The sequence below is a fragment of the Helianthus annuus genome, chromosome 16, assembly GCF_002127325.2.
Source record: "Helianthus annuus cultivar XRQ/B chromosome 16, HanXRQr2.0-SUNRISE, whole genome shotgun sequence".
In the NCBI taxonomy this organism is placed as follows: Eukaryota; Viridiplantae; Streptophyta; class Magnoliopsida; order Asterales; family Asteraceae; genus Helianthus; species Helianthus annuus.
Genome location: NC_035448.2, coordinates 168,038,844 through 168,058,925, shown reverse-complemented (window position 1 = coordinate 168,058,925; position 20,082 = coordinate 168,038,844). Strand labels below are relative to the sequence as shown.

The 20,082-nt window shown below is 35.7% G+C and overlaps 2 protein-coding genes and 1 long non-coding RNA gene across 3 annotated transcripts; all 3 read left to right on the top strand.

Annotated features, from left to right (window-relative positions):
• The first annotated feature begins 10,468 nt into the window (after nucleotides 1-10,468).
• On the top strand, nucleotides 10,469-11,275 carry LOC110919944. The gene has a single exon (XM_022164190.1). The coding sequence runs from the start codon at nucleotides 10,469-10,471 to the stop codon at nucleotides 11,273-11,275; it is 807 nt and encodes a 268-aa protein (XP_022019882.1).
• A 138-nt stretch (nucleotides 11,276-11,413) lies between these two features.
• Nucleotides 11,414-12,475, top strand: LOC110919943. Its single transcript, XM_022164189.1, has one exon. It carries the CDS (start codon nucleotides 11,414-11,416, stop codon nucleotides 12,473-12,475), a length of 1,062 nt encoding a protein of 353 aa, XP_022019881.1.
• Nucleotides 12,476-13,378: 903 nt separating this feature from the next.
• Nucleotides 13,379-14,566, top strand: LOC110917048. Its single transcript, XR_002580269.2, has 2 exons — nucleotides 13,379-13,709; nucleotides 13,913-14,566. It is a non-coding gene; the product is annotated as an uncharacterized LOC110917048 (long non-coding RNA).
• The last annotated feature ends 5,516 nt before the right edge of the window (nucleotides 14,567-20,082 follow it).

Sequence of the window (20,082 nt, the reverse complement as noted above, 5' to 3'; positions counted from 1 at the left end):
GAGTTTTGTAAGGGCCAGGGGATTGTGAACCAATACACCATGCCTGGTACACCTCAGCAGAATGGTGTCGCTGAACGAAGAAATCGTACCCTTATGAACATGGTGCGCAGTATGTTAGCCAACACTAATTTACCATTATTCCTCTGGACTGAAGCGTTAAAAGCAGCTGTTCATATACTCAATCGAGTTCCTTCTAAGTCTGTCCCTAAAACTCCTTATGAACTTTGGACAGGAAGGAAACCGAGTCTTAAATATATGAAAGTATGGGGCTGCATTGCTGAAGCAAAATTATATAATCCTTTCCTAAGGAAACTTGACCCTAAAACAGTTACCTGTTTCTTTATTGGGTATCCTGATCATTCAAAGGGTTATCGTTTCTATTGTCCTTCCCATGTCACCCGTATTGTTGAAACCAAGCGTGCTGCGTTCCTGGAGGATTTCAAGGTCAGTGGGAGCAGTACCAACCCTTACGAAGAATTGCAAGAAGTACAAGACGCGGGGGGGGGAGACTCGTCGCTTACCATTACTCCGTTTACTCCTCTTGTACCCCATGCAACTGCACCTGAAGCCACTGCACAAACTCCATCTCCACAACCAGAACCCATCATACCTCATAACGAAGGCACATCAAACGCTCAAAACCAAGACAACGCTGAACCCGAAAATCAGCTCAGGAGGTCATCTAGGCAGAAACGGCCTACTAATTGGGATGATTACGTTACCTACCTGATTGAAATGGATGCTGGAAAGCTCAATGATCCTATCTCTTATAATGAAGCCATTAGCAGTGATCAGTCTTCTGAATGGAACAAAGCAATGATTGATGAGCTTGAATCCATGAAGAAAAATGACGTTTGGGATTTGGTAGAATTACCCAACGGTGTCAAACCTGTAGGTTGTAAATGGGTGTTCAAAACAAAACTGGATCCGAATGGGAACGTTGAACGCTATAAAGCGAGATTGGTTGCAAAGGGCTACACTCAGAAAGAGGGAATTGATTATCAAGAGACGTTTTCACCTGTCTCTCATAAAGATTCATTAAGGATCGTTATGGCCCTAGTAGCTCATTTTGATTTAGAGCTACATCAGATGGACGTCAAAACTGCTTTCCTTAACGGAGACTTAGACGAAGATGTTTACATGAAACAACCTGAAGGTCAGGAGCATCTAGTCTGTGAGTTGAAGAAATCCATTTATGGGTTAAAACAAGCATCACGTCAATGGTACCTCAAGTTTGATGAAGTCATGAAGAGGCAAGGTTTTATGAAGAATCAAGTGGATCAATGCACCTACCTCAAGATGAGTGGGAGTAACTTTACTATACTTGTCCTTTATGTAGATGATATTCTATTGGCAAGTAATAGTTTAGATATGTTGCATGAGTCGAAGCGGTTACTCTCGCATAACTTCGACATGAAGGATCTCGGAGATGCTTCTTACGTCATTGGCATCGAAATTCACCGAGATAGACACAAAGGAATCTTAGGATTGTCTCAAAAGACTTACATAGATCGTGTCCTTACACGTTACAACATGCAACAGTGCAAACCCTCCGTCGCTCCAGTAGTTAAGGGAGATGTTTTCGGTTCATTCCAGTGTCCGACAACAGAGGTTGAAAAGGAGCAAATGAGCCAGATACCTTACGCGTCAGTAGTCGGGAGCCTGATGTATGCTCAAGTCTGTACTCGCCCAGATATCGCTTATATTGCTGGAATGCTAGGCCGTTATCAGACTAATCCTGGCCTAGATCACTGGAAAGCAGCTAAGAAGGTCCTCAGATATCTGCAAGGGACGAAAGACTATAAACTGACTTATAGAAGAAGTGATCACTTAGAAGTGGTAGGTTATTCTGATTCTGACTTTGCCAAATGCAAAGATGACAAGAAATCCACTTCGGGCTACATCTTTATGTTAGCAGGCGGACCTATCTCATGGAAGAGTCATAAACAACAGTTAACTACAACTTGCACAATGATGGCAGAATACATTGCTGTTTACAACGCAACCTGTCATGGAATGTTGCTTAGAAATCTGATTACTGGACTCAAAATCGTTAATTCCATTTCTAGACCATTGAAGCTTTACTGTGATAACTCAGCTGCCGTTAGTTTCTCGAACAGTAACAGTTCGACTGGAGCTGGTTTATATCTCGATACAAAATACTTGTTCGTACGTGAACGAGTTGAGGAAAATAATCTTTGTATTGAGTATATTAGTACTAAAGATATGCTAGCGGATCCGATGACTAAAGGTCTCCCACCTAAAGTTTTCGAAGAACATGTATCGAATATGGGACTTACTAAAGACCTTATTTAATGGCATATTGTACTTGCTTATGTTTTTAATCAATAAAATTTCCTCAGTTTGATTTTGTGTGTCTCTAACATATGTTCTGCCGGTGTAATGACATATAGACAAATATAAATACAAATCAGACGCTAAAGGGCTTATACATATTTTGATCGTAACTGTTAGGTTTTAAATTGAGGCTATAGTATGATTAATGGGGGTCCTGAGTCGAATGATGATTCAACGGCTGTATTTCTCTGCTATAGTTCTTGGTTTAAAGCTAAAATGAGTGTTAACTCTTGGCTAAGTGGGAGAATGTGAGATTAAATATATAAATGTAATATTTAATCTTGTAGCCTATATAATCATTTATATTATATTAGATCAAAATATATTTAATAACCTATTAATAATTAGTTGGTAATTGTTGATGGACCATATTACCCTTATTAACTATTTGGGTTTCCTCTTGGGTGTATAAATAAGGGGCTTATTAGAGAGTTAAAGGGTTACACACATTACACAATCACAAACCCTCATTAACATCAAATTCGTGACTCTCTCCCCATAACCGAAACCTCCCTATTTCGGTTTCATCACCATCATTAACTTACACCCTAAGGAGGAACCAGATCATCCTGACAATCATGTCGAACTCAAAAAGCCAAACTGTTTAATTTGTTTTAGAAAAAAGATTTGTGAAGTAACTTTTGGTAGCCTCATGATAATTTCACTAAGAGACTGTCTTTGAATCGGTCAGAGATATAACGTGTCTGGTTTACTTAAAAGACACCTTTTAGTTGTTCATGAAGTCTTTTAATGGGTAAGTTTTAGAAACATGTTAACCTATTCAAAGGCTACCTCTTAATAGGCTAGGTTTTTTAATGGCTAAATACATATATGCCAAACAACCCCTAAGTTACTACTTTCTTATCAAATTTTGTTGATCGAATTAGAGTTAGACTAATGGTCTATCAACAATTTGAAGAAATTATTAAATATGTTTCACAAAAGCACCTTTGAAATTTACAATCCTTATTACTTCCATCCATCAATATAACAACCAAATGTTGGTTTTGTGATTTGTGATACTTGGATATCAATAACAACCAAATGTTGGTTTTGTGATACTTAAATATCAATAAGCTTGTATAGAACACTTTTAGATTAAATTATTTTGCTACTTGCACGAAATTCAACTGGATAAATCTTAGAGAGAAATCAAGAACGAATTCTGTTCGATTCCGTATACCCTAAAATTGACCCAAATGATGGTTACAAATGCAAATATGCACTTACTTTTCGTTTTGAAATTCTCAAATTTCAGTACTAGAGATCAGTTCTAATACTACAGAACATGTTCAATACTAATGAACAGTTAAACACATTCACCGTTGAAGACCAACTTAAACCAGTCTTGATATTGAAGACCAACTTTACTAATGGTCAGTACAAAATTAGTTGCTTAACCCTAGTAAAGTGTGTTGTCCCTTATACCCCACAAGGGGGTGCCATTCTTGGGACCTTACTACTAGAGGCGTTGCTCCCATATTTTCGTTGTCATGTGGGGTTGAAATCATAGCATTCTCAAACAAGTGTGTACTCCACGTTTTCCAACCTGCTTAACCTTTTACTATAATTTCTCATTGGTCATTAAGTAAAACCAATTACATAAAATAGTCCGATGACATTAAAATAACCAACGAGTAAACGTGGGATGGCTGGTGAAGATAATTATGTTCTTTTCCTATGAACACTTATAATATTACTTTCTCTTTTATAGTATAATATAACATTATTTACAAGTGTGGTTTATGTGATGACCAGTGAATATAATTATGTCATTTTTCTATGAACGCTTATGATATTACTTTCTTTTTTACAGTATACAATAACAATAACAATATTTACATACGTGATTTAAATGATGACCTCCTATGAACATTTATGTTATGATATTACTTTCTTTTTACAGAATAATATAAAATATTTACATGCGCGGTTTAAATGATGACCATTATATATATTATATTATATTTATATTATATATATTATATATTATATATATTATATATATTGTTAGTGAAATATAATGAATAGTAATTTTAATTTTATAATAATATATAGTTTTTTATTATTTTTTATTTTTAATTATTTTTTCTTTTTTAAAACCATGTACCGTTTTTTTAATAATTCTCTTTTCTTTTTTAGAACATATATTATCGATTAATTTGATACTTCTTTAATATTATACGTTTATAACTTTTTCTTAAAACTTAAGTACGTAGTTATGATTGATTTTTTCCCGGACATTCCGTTATAAGTTTTGTTAAAAACGAAATTGGACTTATAATAAAGTATTTTTATTTGGTAAAATAAAGCAGTATGATGTTAAACTAAACCATTCTAATGGTTTAGCTTTCTAAACAACATGCTTTATTTTCAAATCATGTTTGTTTTACATTATCATTTCCTTGGTTTCGTCGCAACGCGCGACGACAAAAAAACTAGTTTGTTTATTATATATGAAAATATTCACGTCTGATTTGTTAAGACTGTTGTAAATCACATGCATCTAAAGTCAATGTTGTTTATCTTTTCTTGCTTGCGACAAGACATGCAATACACTTCCACATTGAGCATAGAAAGTAGGTTAAGGGGTTGTTTGTTTACCTATTAATAACGTTTTAATGGTTCAGACTTTACTGGTTCAACACTTAATGGTTCAGACTATTTATTTCACGAATAGATGTCTAAATGGTTCAGACATTTACCTCTGAATGGTTAAGCATTATACATAGTCTGAATGATTAAGACATCTAATTTGAATTGTTCAGACATTTACCTCTGAACGGTTAAGCATTATACACTCTTAACAGTTCAGCACTAAATGGTTTAGATTTATTACTGGTTCAGCGCTTAACCATTCAGATCTCCTAAATCAGGAACTTTTTCAACCCATCAAACTGAAGATATTGACACCTCACCATATTTGGTTAACAATTTTGGATATGCATTTGAAATTAAGGTACGAGTAGATGTTGACATGAATAGCGAGTCTGATAAAGAAACACACCTTGAGGTTATGAGTAAATAGTGGTTCCAAATTTTAAATTGAAAAAACCGATGAAGTCGTACTTTTTTATACAAATAATGTGCTTTTTAAAATAATTATCTATGGTTTGTTTAGAATATTGTAATCGAGGTTTTCATAACTGGATTTATTTTCTTCTTGAAATTTTAAATCCTGTAATTTTAAACTTTGGACTCATATAGTGCAAAATGCAAGTGTTTTATAACATGGCTTAACGTTATAAAACCATGGTCTAAGACCCTCCACCAACCCAATAACCACTTGTTTATATATATATATATATAGGATAAAGATCCGTTAGGAACCACCCTTTATTACGAGAACCGCGAGAACTAGTGTGAACACATGGCAATTTTGTAATTATAATATGTTTAATATAAAACACGCTCATTCCTTTTTTTGTCACTGTTCTCCATTTTAGGGTTTCAAGGGGTTTCATCAGTTCACAGTTTTCACAAGTGGCAGAGACGCATTCACGGTGGTTTCACGGCGGAGTAGAGGCATTCATGGTGGTTTTCACGGCGGCGTTCGCATATTTCACGGTGGTGGCAGTCGGCACAGTGTTTACGGTGGCATATAGCATCTTCTGGTTCATTAGGTATCGATCCTCATACATCTATTGATCCTCCTCATACTTTGTTCCTCCTGTAACCCTAATCGTGTCATTCCTCCTACCATTGTTCCTCCTGGAACCCTAATTGTGCCACACTCCTCGATAATTCTGATCGTGTTTCCCTAATTACGAATGGAATACTCGATTACGAATGGATTGGGCTAAAATATTAATACTTAGGTTGGTAGTTCATTGTCTTGGTAAATATAAACGAACCGTTTTGACAAAAGCAATGGCCTTGGTGCACCTGTGGTCAACATAGTAATTTGCTAATTCTTGTGATACTAGATTTGGTTAATTAATAAGTACTTTTCGTAAGAACAATGATAAGGGAGATAAACACCCCTGTAGACATCTACTGCTGTAATTAGAAGTCTTAGTTAGGTTGAGTGATTGGATCAACTTGATGCAGGACTCTATTACTGGTTAATTGGTGTCAAATTACCATATTTGAAGCAATGGTAAGTAGTTTTTTGTACCCACAATGATTAGGGAAATAAATATGTTTGATTCTCCAAGGTAATCGTGTATAAACACTTCTGTAAATGTCTAATGCTGCAATTAAAAGTAATAGTTAGTTTAGGTGATTGGATAATTATGTTGCTCAAAGTTAGACACCCCTATAGACAATTTTTGCCCATGTTACCCACCATTAATGATGGTATCTCATTTTGTTTTACCTTTAAACTTAGGAGATACTTGTAATATTCTTTATTTTTCTTAAGTATCTTTTTTTTAATCACCTAGACATATGCACCAAATTATCCAGATCTGATGATGACTGATGTTGTGTACATTCGCTTAGTAGTCCCATAGGGTATTCTATCAGCTGCTCTTCATTAGATAAAAATAACCTTTTAAAGTTTATGTAACACTAATAAATAATAAAATGTTTTTGTTAAGCCACCTGCGAAATTCGTAGGTTCTTAGACTAGTATATGATATATGATTATGTTCTTACTGCAATAATACCGATTATAATACGAATTTTGGAGCGCTACCCTCAATTATATGACGAAATTGAAATGTTTGATGGTAAAATCGATATGACGAACGGCTTATGGTGTATCGTTATCGCTACTGATGTAATCGAGACGAAGACGGCGAAGACGAAATACAGAGAACTGCTAATGCTTGAGAACTGAGAACTGCTGATGTAATTCGAGTGTCAGACGTGATTCTTGTATAAATACACTATCCTGCACATGTGCATCACTTTACCATTACCCTATAACCATCACCAATAATCTACATCCTGTACATGTGCAGCACGTTACCATTATCCTATAATCATCACCAATAATCTGTTTATCATTTATACAACATTCTTACACATAACATTTACCTTATTAAATATCACTTTTTACCATTTCTTTATTCACTTTTTAACATTCTTTCTATATTTTCAGGTACATTCATACACAATGAAGCTGCTACCATTGCTGCTGGAATTCCGTACCCCCCCTAACGATGAAACCAATTCTTATTCCGATGATGATAATGATACTAATGAAGATACATATGATGATTCTGAATACCCTTCACATACAAATGTACATGAACAGCCCCTTAGACGTTTATCCAGACGTCATAATACTCCCAACCATCAAAAATTTGATTAAGTTCGTCGTCAAAATATTGATCATTTTGTTTTATTATTCGTTTTACATTTAATCTAAACTGTTTACATTCAAGTTGCTCACCTACGTTGAACTGTTGTTTACACTTAATTTGAAACGTCTGCGTTCATTTTGATTATGTTGAATTACTGTTTACATTCAATTTGACCTACACGTTTACGTTGAACTACTCGGTTAAACATCATATAAACTATGTATTCCGATATTATGATTACAGATTCCGATGTTAATGATTGCACTTGCACTGTTTATGATTGCACTTGCACAGGTGATACTTTTTTATCACTCACATTGTTATTGTTTCTACCAATGCACATGTGCATACATGAATATTTTACCTACGTATAACCCGTTTCCTTTACATATACATCAACATATATAATGTGGTACCCCATACATAATAGGGTACCACATACGTAATATCATATGAACAAATATACAATATCTTAAAAAATACATATATTCATTACTACCATGTTTATTGTTTTTTATTAATACACAGGCGCATTACCAACATTAACACACTATCACACAACTTTTGTATAACAACAAGTAAATATAACACCCTTATCATAAGGAATCACATAATCCGAAGAACAATCGTTATTACACATATGCATCACCAGCATATCCTATACTAAACAAAATATGACATCCTAAATTAACAAATGTTACCATTCGTAATACATTATACAATACCAATATGTATGTTATATCAAACTTTGCACATGTGCAATACCAACATTACCTCTACCAAACAACATAATACATCATATATTAAAAGTCATGATCATCCGTATTGCATGTCCACAAACTACCTACACATAACATTTGCTTTAGTTCACAACCTCACACCTTCTGCTCTTCTTTCCAATTTCTATGCATCTTCCAACACTCCTCATGTTTCAATGCATGTTAGTTGCATTTTTAGGCACGTTTTATAGCATATTAATATTAAAAATTCACCACATATTAGGCATATTTCGTAGTCATACCTTGTTATTTTGCGAAATGCTTGTTTTTGTGGAATGGAATCTACTTTGGTTGGTTTTTGGTTGATATTGCAGGTGCGAAGTGCTTTCTAAGGACGGCATAGGAATTTTGCGATTTAAATGAGAGTTCGACAAAATACATAAGTCATGTGATGGGTTAATTTGCTTGAAAGTGGGCTGCCATTCAACGAAAATAATATGGATATTGTGGTCTATTGCAAGTGGGCTTTAAATTCAGTTATTTTGTCTTGTATGATTGGAGATTGTTGAAGTGGGCTGGACGTATGGGGGCATGATCACAAAAGAAAAAAACAACCTATACTACATTTTTGGGGGGAAGATATCAATATCAATTAAGGGGTGATACAGAAGTGGACGGCTGCAATCCAGAGATCGAGAGAAGCAAGAGTTGGGATTTTGGGAAGTATTTTTGGTTTAGTACGTTGTTAGTTCTATGTTTTGTTTGATTTTAGTATTGATCGTTCTAGCCATCATGTCCGACTAGACTCTTATAGTTTCAACATTAGGGTTTGTTTTTTTTGATTTGGTTCATAAACTTATGTGAAACGGTTATGTTAGATCTGCTTATTTTAGTGGTTTGTTTATATGATTCTTGTTTTTACTACGGATTCAATCCGGAAAATATTAGATTGTTAATAAACCTGATCAACTTATTAATTTTTCTAATAAAGTTCAATCAATTTTTAGAACCCTAATAAAGTTTTAATTTTTGATACAAGGAACAAATAATATTTTGAGTTTGTCTATGAACCCAAAATTATTATAGAATCATACAATATAGTTAAGCACTCCGAACGGCATGAGTGTTTGATTGTAATTGATACTTCTATCCCGCAACCCGCACGCTAAAATCCGAACGGCGTGAGTTTAGAGTAGCGGGTTGGCTCTAATCAACGAACGGCGTTTGGTTAGACATTAGATAGAGTGGATGTCCGAACTGCGTGACGTCTAGTGTCGATACAAACTATTATTTAAAAAGGATCATTGCACCGTGACCGTTAATGATCGTAAGTCGAACCAAATCAAGAAATTGCCCTGGTGTTGAAATTAGTTTTTAACATCTGAATTTTCCAACCACTTTAATAGCTTTTTTTTAATCTAAAAATTAAAATTGTCTTTATATTCTAGTTAAACTAAAAACCCCCCTTTCAAAACAACCGTATCTGTGTCTAAAACGTTTTGGCATAATTCGTTAATCTGTATCCCTGTGGACACGAACCTAACTTCCACTCATACTATTTAGTGTGTCAAGTAGGTTTATTTCTTATTTATTTGCTGGATTCGACACCCAACAAATTGGCGCCGTTGCCGGGGATACGACAAATTTAACCGTTTTATGCCAAGATCTTTGCGTGCAGGTACACCACTCGAGATTGACCCGGAGATCGAGAAAACAGCAAAGAGATTAAGGAGGCAAGCAAAACAACGAAAGAAGTTAGCAAGATCCTCAACTTCTATATCTTCACCTCCGGTCACCAACATTTGGCAAGACATACTCTTGTCAAGTGAATCAGAAACCGAAACAGAATCACAATCCCATCAAGAAACACCCATCACTCCACCACACTCACCTACCCATACCCACCAAGAACCAAACTCACCTAAACCGCAATTTCCCGCAATTACAATGGCAAATGAACAAACCCTAAGACAGTGGGTAACTCGTGATGTCCCACAACAACCACTTTGCATTAACTACCCTACTGTGGAAAACTTTGAGCTGAAATATGGACTCATTCATCTATTACCCCTTTTCTGAGGCCTAGAGAATAAAGACCCACACAAGTTCCTCAAAGAGTTCCATGTTGTGTGCTCCGGTATGAAGCCACATAACGTCACTGAAGACCAAATCAAGCTAAGGGCATTCCCCTTTGCTCTTCAAGACTCAGCAAAAGAATGGCTATATTACCTACCACCGGGGTCGGTAACTACTTGGAATGCACTTGCAAAGCTGTTTCTTGATAAATACTTCCCAGAAGTAAAAGCCTCCTTTCTACGAAAGGAAATCATCGGGATTAAGCAAGCTAAAAGGGAAGCTCTACACACTTACTGGGAAAGGTTTAAGAAACTGTGTGCCCGTTGCCCACAACACGGCATAACTGATCACCAACTCCTTCAATACTTCTGTGAAGGATTAGCACCAATGGAGAGGCGTTTGATTAATGCCTCTAGTGGAGGAGCTTTACTTGATAAGACGCCGACTCAGATAAGAGCCTTGATTACCTCCATAGCTGAAGACACCAAGCACTCGGCACAGGATGATGAGTGGTACACGGATGTTCCACGAACAGTCAAGGAAGTGAGCACTCCTCACATTGAAACTCAGCTAGCTGAGTTAACCAAAGAAATCATGCAACTTACCAAGGACAAGAGTGCTGAGCCACAAGCTCGAGCTTGTGAAATTTATCTACAATTTGGACACCCCACTGATATGTGTCCCACACTGCAAGATGATATTGAACAAGCACAAGCACTTGGAGGTTACCCGGGAGAGAACTCAAGGCAATATGAACAATATCAAGGCAATCAGAATTGGGGACCTCCTAACATGAGTTATCAGCAAAGGCCCCCACAGTATCAGCAACACCCGCCCTTCCAAGGTAATCAACATCAACAAAACTATTAGTCTAGACAGCAACCACCTGCACAACAACAAGTGGGAAGCTCGGGATTGTCTTTAGAGGACATTGTGAAAAGTTTGGCTACTAGCACCCATACGTTTCAACAAGAGACTAAAGCTAGCATCAAGAACTTAGAACACCAAATGGCTCAACTTGCTAGCTCGGTGAGTAAATTAGAGTCTCAAGGTAAATTACCCACACAAACTGAGAATAACCCAAAGCACAACGTGAGTGCCATTACCTTGAGGAGTGGAAAGAGCTATAACGGTCCGAGTATGCAAGAAGAAGAGGAAAATGTTGTTGAGAAGAAGGACCAAGATAAGGAAAAAGTACAAGAACCGGTTCGAAGTGAATTGAAATTCACTCCTATAGCTCCATTCCCATCAAGGCTACGAAGCACAAAGAAGGAAAGGGAAGAACAAGAGATCATGGAGACATTCCGTAAGGTTGAGGTAAATATTCCACTTCTTGATGCCATTAAACAAGTCCCACGGTATGCGACGTTCCTCAAAGAACTTTGTACATCAAAGAAGAAGCTTAGAGGTAATGAAACCGTCAAGGTAAGTGAAAATATTTCTGCAGTGTTACAAAAGAGACTACCTCCAAAGTGCAAGGATCCAGGTGTTTTCACTGTTCCTTGTAAATTGGGGAATATCACGGTGCCTAGAGCTATGTTGGACCTCGGAGCCTCTATTAACGTCCTACCATATTCTATTTTGAAAACACTTAATGTAGGACCGTTAAAAAGGACCGGGGTGGTCATTCAATTGGCCGATCGATCCTTAGTATACCCAAAAGGTGTATTAGAGGATGTTTTGGTCCAAGTGAATGAATTAGTATTTCCGGCTGATTTCTATGTGTTGGACATGGAGGATGATGATACTCCTCACTCAAGTTCCATTTTGTTAGGGAGGCCATTTTTAAAAACCGCAAGGACAAAAATCGATGTTTATAGCGGCACCCTTTCTATGGAATTTGATGGGGAGGTAATCAATTTCAACATAGACGATGCGATGCGTTATCCTAGTGAAGTCTCATCTTTGAATTATATAGATGTCATTGAACCGCTAACTGATGAATGTTTTGAGCTGTCTAACCATGATGTTCAAGCATTAGTGTCAAACAGAAGTATTGATGAAGCAGCGACAAAGGAAGTTACTGAAAAGTTCAAGCTTGGGGAAAATCCGATGATGTCACGACCCTGATGGACCCACAGAAGAAAGCAAAGTACAAGGCACCAAAACTTAAATCACCAAGTATTATCCGAAAGCTTCTTCCGTGTATTGAGCAAGCACCAGATTAATAAAATAGGGTCCAAGTCTAGCCAAAGACGAGAAAGAAAGGCGCTTCGCGGGAGGCAACCCATGATTTCGTATTGTTCTCTTTTGTTTTAATTCCAAAAAAAAACAAAAAAGTTATAAAAAGGAAAAAAAAGTATTTTTTAGTTAAAAGTTTAACTCGGCCGCGTTGGATATTTAAAAAAAAAATGGCCCGGCCGTGTGAAAGTGAGTTCTTGTTTCAGAACCTTGCCCCGGCCGTGTTGAAAATTCTATAAAAAATAACCCGGGCGTGTTGGAAATTATAAAAAACATTCAGGTCCTTGACCCGGGCGTGTCAAGCCCTCACCCGGCCGGGTGAAGCTTCTGTGAATAAAGGGAGGGGAGGCAGGTTTCACGCAATAAAAAAAATAATAATAATAACCTAACAGATAAAACAAACTCCTCTATTCTCTCCAAACATCGTACCAGACATTCATCTTCTCAACCCTGCTTTCCCCTTTAAGAGCATTCACATCCAATCCATCAAATTATACATACATTCCACTAAAAAACAACTCATATATCAATATATTTTCACTAAAAACAAATACTTTTTCTCTCTCCTTTTCAATTAAATAATATTATCATTACATTTTTCTCTCTCCTTCACTCACAACCACTTTCAATATATATTAAAAAAATTATAGTGGGTGAACAGTGTCCCCTCAAATATACAGATGAACAGTAACATTTTCTCTCTCCTCCACTCACAACCACTTTTTATACCCTTTAAAATATAAAAACCTTCCCTCACATATTTTGATGGATAGAATGTGAATGCTCTAACCCATCATCTCTTTCACCCACACCCTCTGCAATTCATCACCGCTGACTGCCACCTGAACCGGCCGTCGACCACCTCCATCCAGTCGCTGGTTCAGACACTCATCTTATCGCCTGAACCCTAACGCCGTCGCACACAACCAAGCCCCGTCGCCGGTCGCCGACCAGTCGACCACCACAGCCCTACTTCTCCGTCGCGCACCCCATTCGCACTCCGACGCCGGTTCCGATTAGTGACTTGGTTTTGAGTTATCAGTGATATGATAATTATGTTCTAATTTTTTGTGTATATCTTGAGTTTATTTAGATTAGAGTTGCGTATCACGACTCGGTTAAGGTATGTACTCTATCTTAGATAAAATGAGGTATGTCACTGTGTGAGCATATTGTGGATTGAATCATGGTGCTTAATGTTTTCAGTCATTTAAAAGAAAAAGCAAATATATAATCTTATTGATGATCCACAGTGTTTATAAACCATCGTCATGACCTTATTTATTAATTCCCAATCTCATTGATGGTTTATTGTCTTGAATTCAGTTCGTGGAAATATGAGTGAAATGAAACGAACAACCACAACCGCCTTTGTAGATGCCTTCCACATATTTCTCCGAGCCTCGAGGACGATGCTATATCTTAAGCTTGGGGAGGTTGTGATTTGAGGTAATTTCTATGTTCTCATTGTATCATGTATTACATAGCATAGCATTGCATTGTATTTAGGTTGTACATAGCATTTTTTTTCTTTGCATTGCATTTAGGTTGTATATAAACGCATTAGTATTCATTTTTGAAAAAAAAACTAAAAAAAGAAAAAAAAAACCGTTTCTGTTCCGTTGAGAATGGTTTGTGAAAAATGAGAAATGATATGATTTCTAGCATGTCAAAGCTTATGCGCGAAATGGTAACTTTGGGGAAGAAAACATAGATAATTTGGGATGTGTTGATAGGCTCGGCCCTAACTTAGGAACGCCAATGTTGTATGCAATAACCTTAATTGAATATATGTGTTTAGTTTCCCATCTTTATGCTTGTGGTTAAAAATTGATCCCGACCAAAAATCGGTTGAGTTGCATATCCTCTATCACACACCATGTTCCCCATATCATGACACCTCCGTAATTTCATTGAAAAAAAAATAAAGAGGTGAAAAATTGACCTCATAGGTTATTAAAGATTAAAAAAAAGAGAAAAAGCAAGGGTAAAAGAGCACAATGTATGCCAAAAATTTGAGAAAAAAAAAATCGAAATCGAAATAAAAAAAATATTTGAGCAAATTAGGGAGAAAAGTCCCGACCCCTTGAAAAACGGAAAAAAAGATAATAACTATCGTGTCATGATTTGGGTGCATGGTCGCATCAAGTGTGGTTTTGGAAATCTTCAAAAAGTCGTGAGGGTGGGTAGATGTTTGCCATAGGTGTTGGGCGTGGGGACGATTGAACCATGTTGGTAAGTTTGTATATTATTAAGCAGAAAACATTTGGTTGTGATTAAGCGGGTTTGAATTTAAAGGGACACAAAATATCAACAATCGCGGTTACACGTGTTAGTATTTCTCGGGTTCGAATGAATGTAACAAGAGTTGACAATGTTGGATGTGATCTCATTACAAGTTTGTTTTCCGGAATAAAAGAAGCGGGTTGAAAAAAAATATAAAGCATGCATATGTGTATTATTTTTCGTGTTTATTTCTCGGTTTATTCTTATTCTTGACTTCCTTGAGGACAAGGAAAGGTTTAAGCTTGGGGAGATTTGTTAGTTGCATTTTTAGGCACGTTTTATAGTATATTAATATTAAAAATTCACCACATATTAGGCATATTTCATAGTCATACCTTATTATTTTGCGAAATGCTTGTTTTTGTGGAATGGAATCTACTTTGGTTGGTTTTTGGTTGATATTGCAGGTGCGAAGTGCTTTCTAAGGACGACATAGGAATTTTGCGATTTAAACGAGAGTTCGACAAAATACATAAGTCATGTGATGGGTTAATTTGCTTGAAAGTGGGCTGCCATTCAACGAAAATAATATGGATATTGTGGTCTATTGCAAGTGGGCTTTAAATTCAGTTATTTTGTTTTGTGTGATTGGAGATTGTTGAAGTGGGCTGGACGTATGGGGGCATGATCACAAAAGAAAAAAAAACAACCTATACTACATTTTTGGGGGGAAGATATCAATATCAATTAAGGGGTGATACAGAAGTGGACGGCTGCAATCCAGAGATCGAGAGAAGCAAGAGTTGGGATTTTGGGAAGTATTTTTGGTTTAGTACGTTGTTAGTTCTATGTTTTGTTTGATTTTAGTATTGATTGTTCTAGCCATCATGTCCGACTAGACTCTTATAGTTTCAACATTAGGGTTTGTTTTCTTTGATTTGGTTCATAAACTTATGTGAAACGGTTATGTTAGATCTGATTATTTTAGTGGTTTGTTTATAATTCTTGTTTTTACTACGGATTCAATCCGGAAAATATTAGATTGTTAATAAACCTGATCAACTTATTAATTTTTCTAATAAAGTTCAATCAATTTTTAGAACCCTAATAAAGTTTTAATTTTTGATACAAGGAACAAATAATATTTTGAGTTTGTCTATGAACCCAAAATTATTATAGAATCATACAATATAGTTAAACACTCTGAACGGCATGAGTGTTTGATTGTAATTGATACTTCTATCCCGCAACCCGCACGCTAAAATCCGAACGGCGTGAGTTTAGAGTAGCGGGTTGGCTCTAATCAACGAACGGCGTTTGGTTAGACATTAGATAGAGTGGATGTCCGAACTGCGTGACGTCTAGTGTCGATACAAACTATTATTTAAAAAGGATCATTGCACCGTGACCGTTAATGATCGTAAGTCGAACAGAATCAAGAAATTGCCCTGGTGTTGAAGTTAGTTTTTAACATCTGAATTTTCCAACCACTTTAATAGCTTTTTTTTTAATCTAAAAATTAAAATTGTCTTTATATTCTAGTTAAACTAAAAACCCCCCTTTCAAAACAACCATATCTGTGTCTAAAACGTTTTGGCATAATTCGTTAATCTGTATCCCTGTGGACACGAACCTAACTTCCACTCATACTATTTAGTGTGTCAAGTAGGTTTATTTCTTATTTATTTGCTGGATTCGACACCCAACAATGCATCTTCGTCTATAGTTTTCCGATAATTTTTCATCCGTCAACCTATTAATCAAATACATCCTTGTTGTCAATCCATGAGCAGTTTCGAATATTTTTTTCCTGCATACATTACATCAATTATTTCATGTATGCACATGTGCAGTAATCATATTACATACAATATCTACAATGCTTATGTTTTAAGGTAATAATGCACGTTTGCATATGCCGTAATACATTCATATTAACTTAATCTGACAAAATATGCACATGTGCATAACTATGCACATGTGCATTAACATGACTGACCTTATCAACAGGTTTGTTTCAATAAAAAAATTAACCCTTACCAAATCAAAATTCGTATTACCACCAATCATATTTAACATCAATTAGTAACAAAACTATTATGACAAACTATGCACATGTGCATAACTTTTTTTTAATGCAAATGTTATTCATGGAAGCTAACCTCCAAAACAGAGGCGGTCGAACCAACCACTACAGCAAATCGAAAAACAACAACTCAACACAAGAACCTAAAGACCGAAAACGAGCAGCTACCTTATATCGAACCTACACCATTTTTTCCCAACTTACGGACCTATTTTTGGACCGATTCTTATACCATAAAAAACCGAAGGACTTAATATTACGGATAATATCTCCGGGAACCTTTTATTGTTCCTGACTAACCATATACACCAATTTGTCATGAACATAATGCCATATAAAGCTTCTTTCACTTCTCTATCCAGATGGTAAAACTCAGAGGCAATTACGATATCTTTAGCTGAAAACAGAATAAAAGGACTCACCTTGCACCACTGACTGATGTGATACCAGATAGTTTACGCTACCCTGCACGAACAAAGAAGGTGTTCAGCTGTTTCTTCGCCATCTTCACACAGACAACATTTCACATCTTCGCCCCAACAGTTCCGATCCCAGAGTGAAGTCAGCATGGGAATACGATCTAAAACCTCCCTCCAAACAAAAATATTGCATTTTTTTGGGACCCAATTCGACCATTTCACAATGTGCCTGCTGCTGAAATCGGAGCCGCTATACAGGAAGTTCTTGACAGCATTGACTGAAAAATCAGAGTCATTACCTCCCAACCATTCCCAACCATCTTTGCCATCGGACAAAGTGACATTATCGAGGAGCCCGATCAACTCGTGCCATTACAGTAATTATTCGGCAGAGCTTGGGTTTCTCGACAAATTCCAAACCCCCATAAAGTTTATATTATCCTGATTGTACTGGTCCGCCACCAGTCGTCGTTTCTCTTGTTCCATTCTAAATATATTTGGGAAACGGGTTTTGTGCATAATTATGCACATGTGCATTAACATGACTGGCCTTGTTAGCATATTATGACAAACTATGCACATGTACATCAACATGAATGACCTTATTAACATATTCTATCAAATTATGCACATGTGCATAACTGTATATCACCCAATGCTACCTTATTATCATATTCAACCATGAGTTACAGGTCCATATAACTTCATAATATAATTCATAATATAATTGATTACATAATAATATAACTACATAACTGTATGTCATAACAAAAAACAACACCAAAATAACAATACATACAAATTATATATCATTTATGAATAAATAATTGAGATTAGTATTCAAATTAATGTGCATATTAACAAACTATGACAATTTATGCATACGTGCATAACTATATAAAACACAAAATCACCTTATTATATTGATTTATTAAGTGAATCCTATTCAATTTTTTGTACACGTTAACATACTATTACGTTTTATGCACATGTGCATAACTATGTATCACACACCTCATTGTCTTATTCAGTGTAATCGTAATTTGTCAAACTTTGCACATATGCATAACTGTATAGAACATAAAATTAGTTTATTCATGTTCCGTATAAACCTATTATCTATAAGCCTGTTATGTTGTGTTAATGCACATGTGCATTAACTGTATATATCATAAAATTATCTTATTATCCTGTTTCGTATAAGCCTATTCTGCCTTTTCTGTATAAGCCTATTCTGTCGTGTTAATGCACATGTGCATTAACACCACATAACTTGTCGACAGTCATAATTCAGTACTAAAACCCTATCACTTACCAAATCAACTTCCGTGTTGCCAATCATATCCAACATTATGCATATAACATCATTATTTAATAAAAAAATACATAAAACAACACATCAGAATCACATTACACATAGTTCATCACAACATTAGCCCTTCTGTTCACTTAAAAATCTGCATTAACTGTATATATATCATAAAATTATGTTATTATCCTGTTTTGTATAAGCCTATTCTGCCTTTTCTGTATAAGCCTATTCTGTCGTGTTAATGCACATGTGCATTAACACCACATAACTTGTCGACAGTCATAATTCAGTACTAAAACCCTATCATTTACCAAATCAACTTTCGTGTTGCCAATCATATCCAACATTATGCATATAACAACATTCTTTAATAAAAAAAATACAGAAAACAACACATCAGAATCACATTACACATAGTTCATCACAACATTAGCCCTTCTGTTCACTAAAAAATCATATATATACCACGATTTTCAATAATTCATTTATGAAGCAACTGTTTAAATGTAATAACCACATAATAACATGTCTGAATCGACTGTTGATAGTTGTTTTATCATATACGAGTACAAAACAAGGTGTATGAATTTACAATTTCACGGAACGGTGCAACAGAGGATCGATAGTCTGTTGGATGATTTGTGTTCTTCCGATTATCCCTATGTGTGCATTACGATCGTTTTGCCCTAATTTAGACGGGAATACAAATGTGCAATCGGTGGCTTTGTTGTTAATGCACTGATATATACTAATTTTGATGACGAATACATGATGAATTATAAGATTGAGATGATAAATTTTGGGGGATTTGGAGTGTGACGTGAACTGAGCTGATGAATTGTGTAGAGAATGGATCTGAGATGATGAATGGATGTGAACTGAATATAAGTGATGGTTTAATCTGATGTTTGAAGTCCAGGAGGAGGAGAGGCAGCGGATTTAATTTTTATTATGTATTTACAATAATGCCATGTGTTCACATTAGTTCTCACGGTTCTCGCATGAACCCTACCCTATATATATATATATATATATATATATATAGGGGAGGGTTATCTTGAGAACGCTAAATATTGCGAGAACCGTGAGAACGATTGAAAAAAACCAATCAAAACCAATTTTCTTAATACAAACCTCATTGTAATTAAGATACAACATCAAAAAAAGAATTTACAACATCAAATAATTCATTTCTCCTTTCAAAATCACTCTTTTTAGATTTTTTACACATGTGTAAATATAACAGATTTACACATGTGTAAATGGCAAACTTACACATGTGTACATTTTCTTTATGTACGAATTCACGTAAATTTAAACGTGTAAAATAAATTTCTAGCATTGTATTCGAATAATAATGATAAGTGTAGAAAAAAATTTTGAATTTGAATTGTTTTTGACCAAGTTCTCGCGGTTTTTTCATTTGTTCTCACGGTTCTCACAATATTTAGCG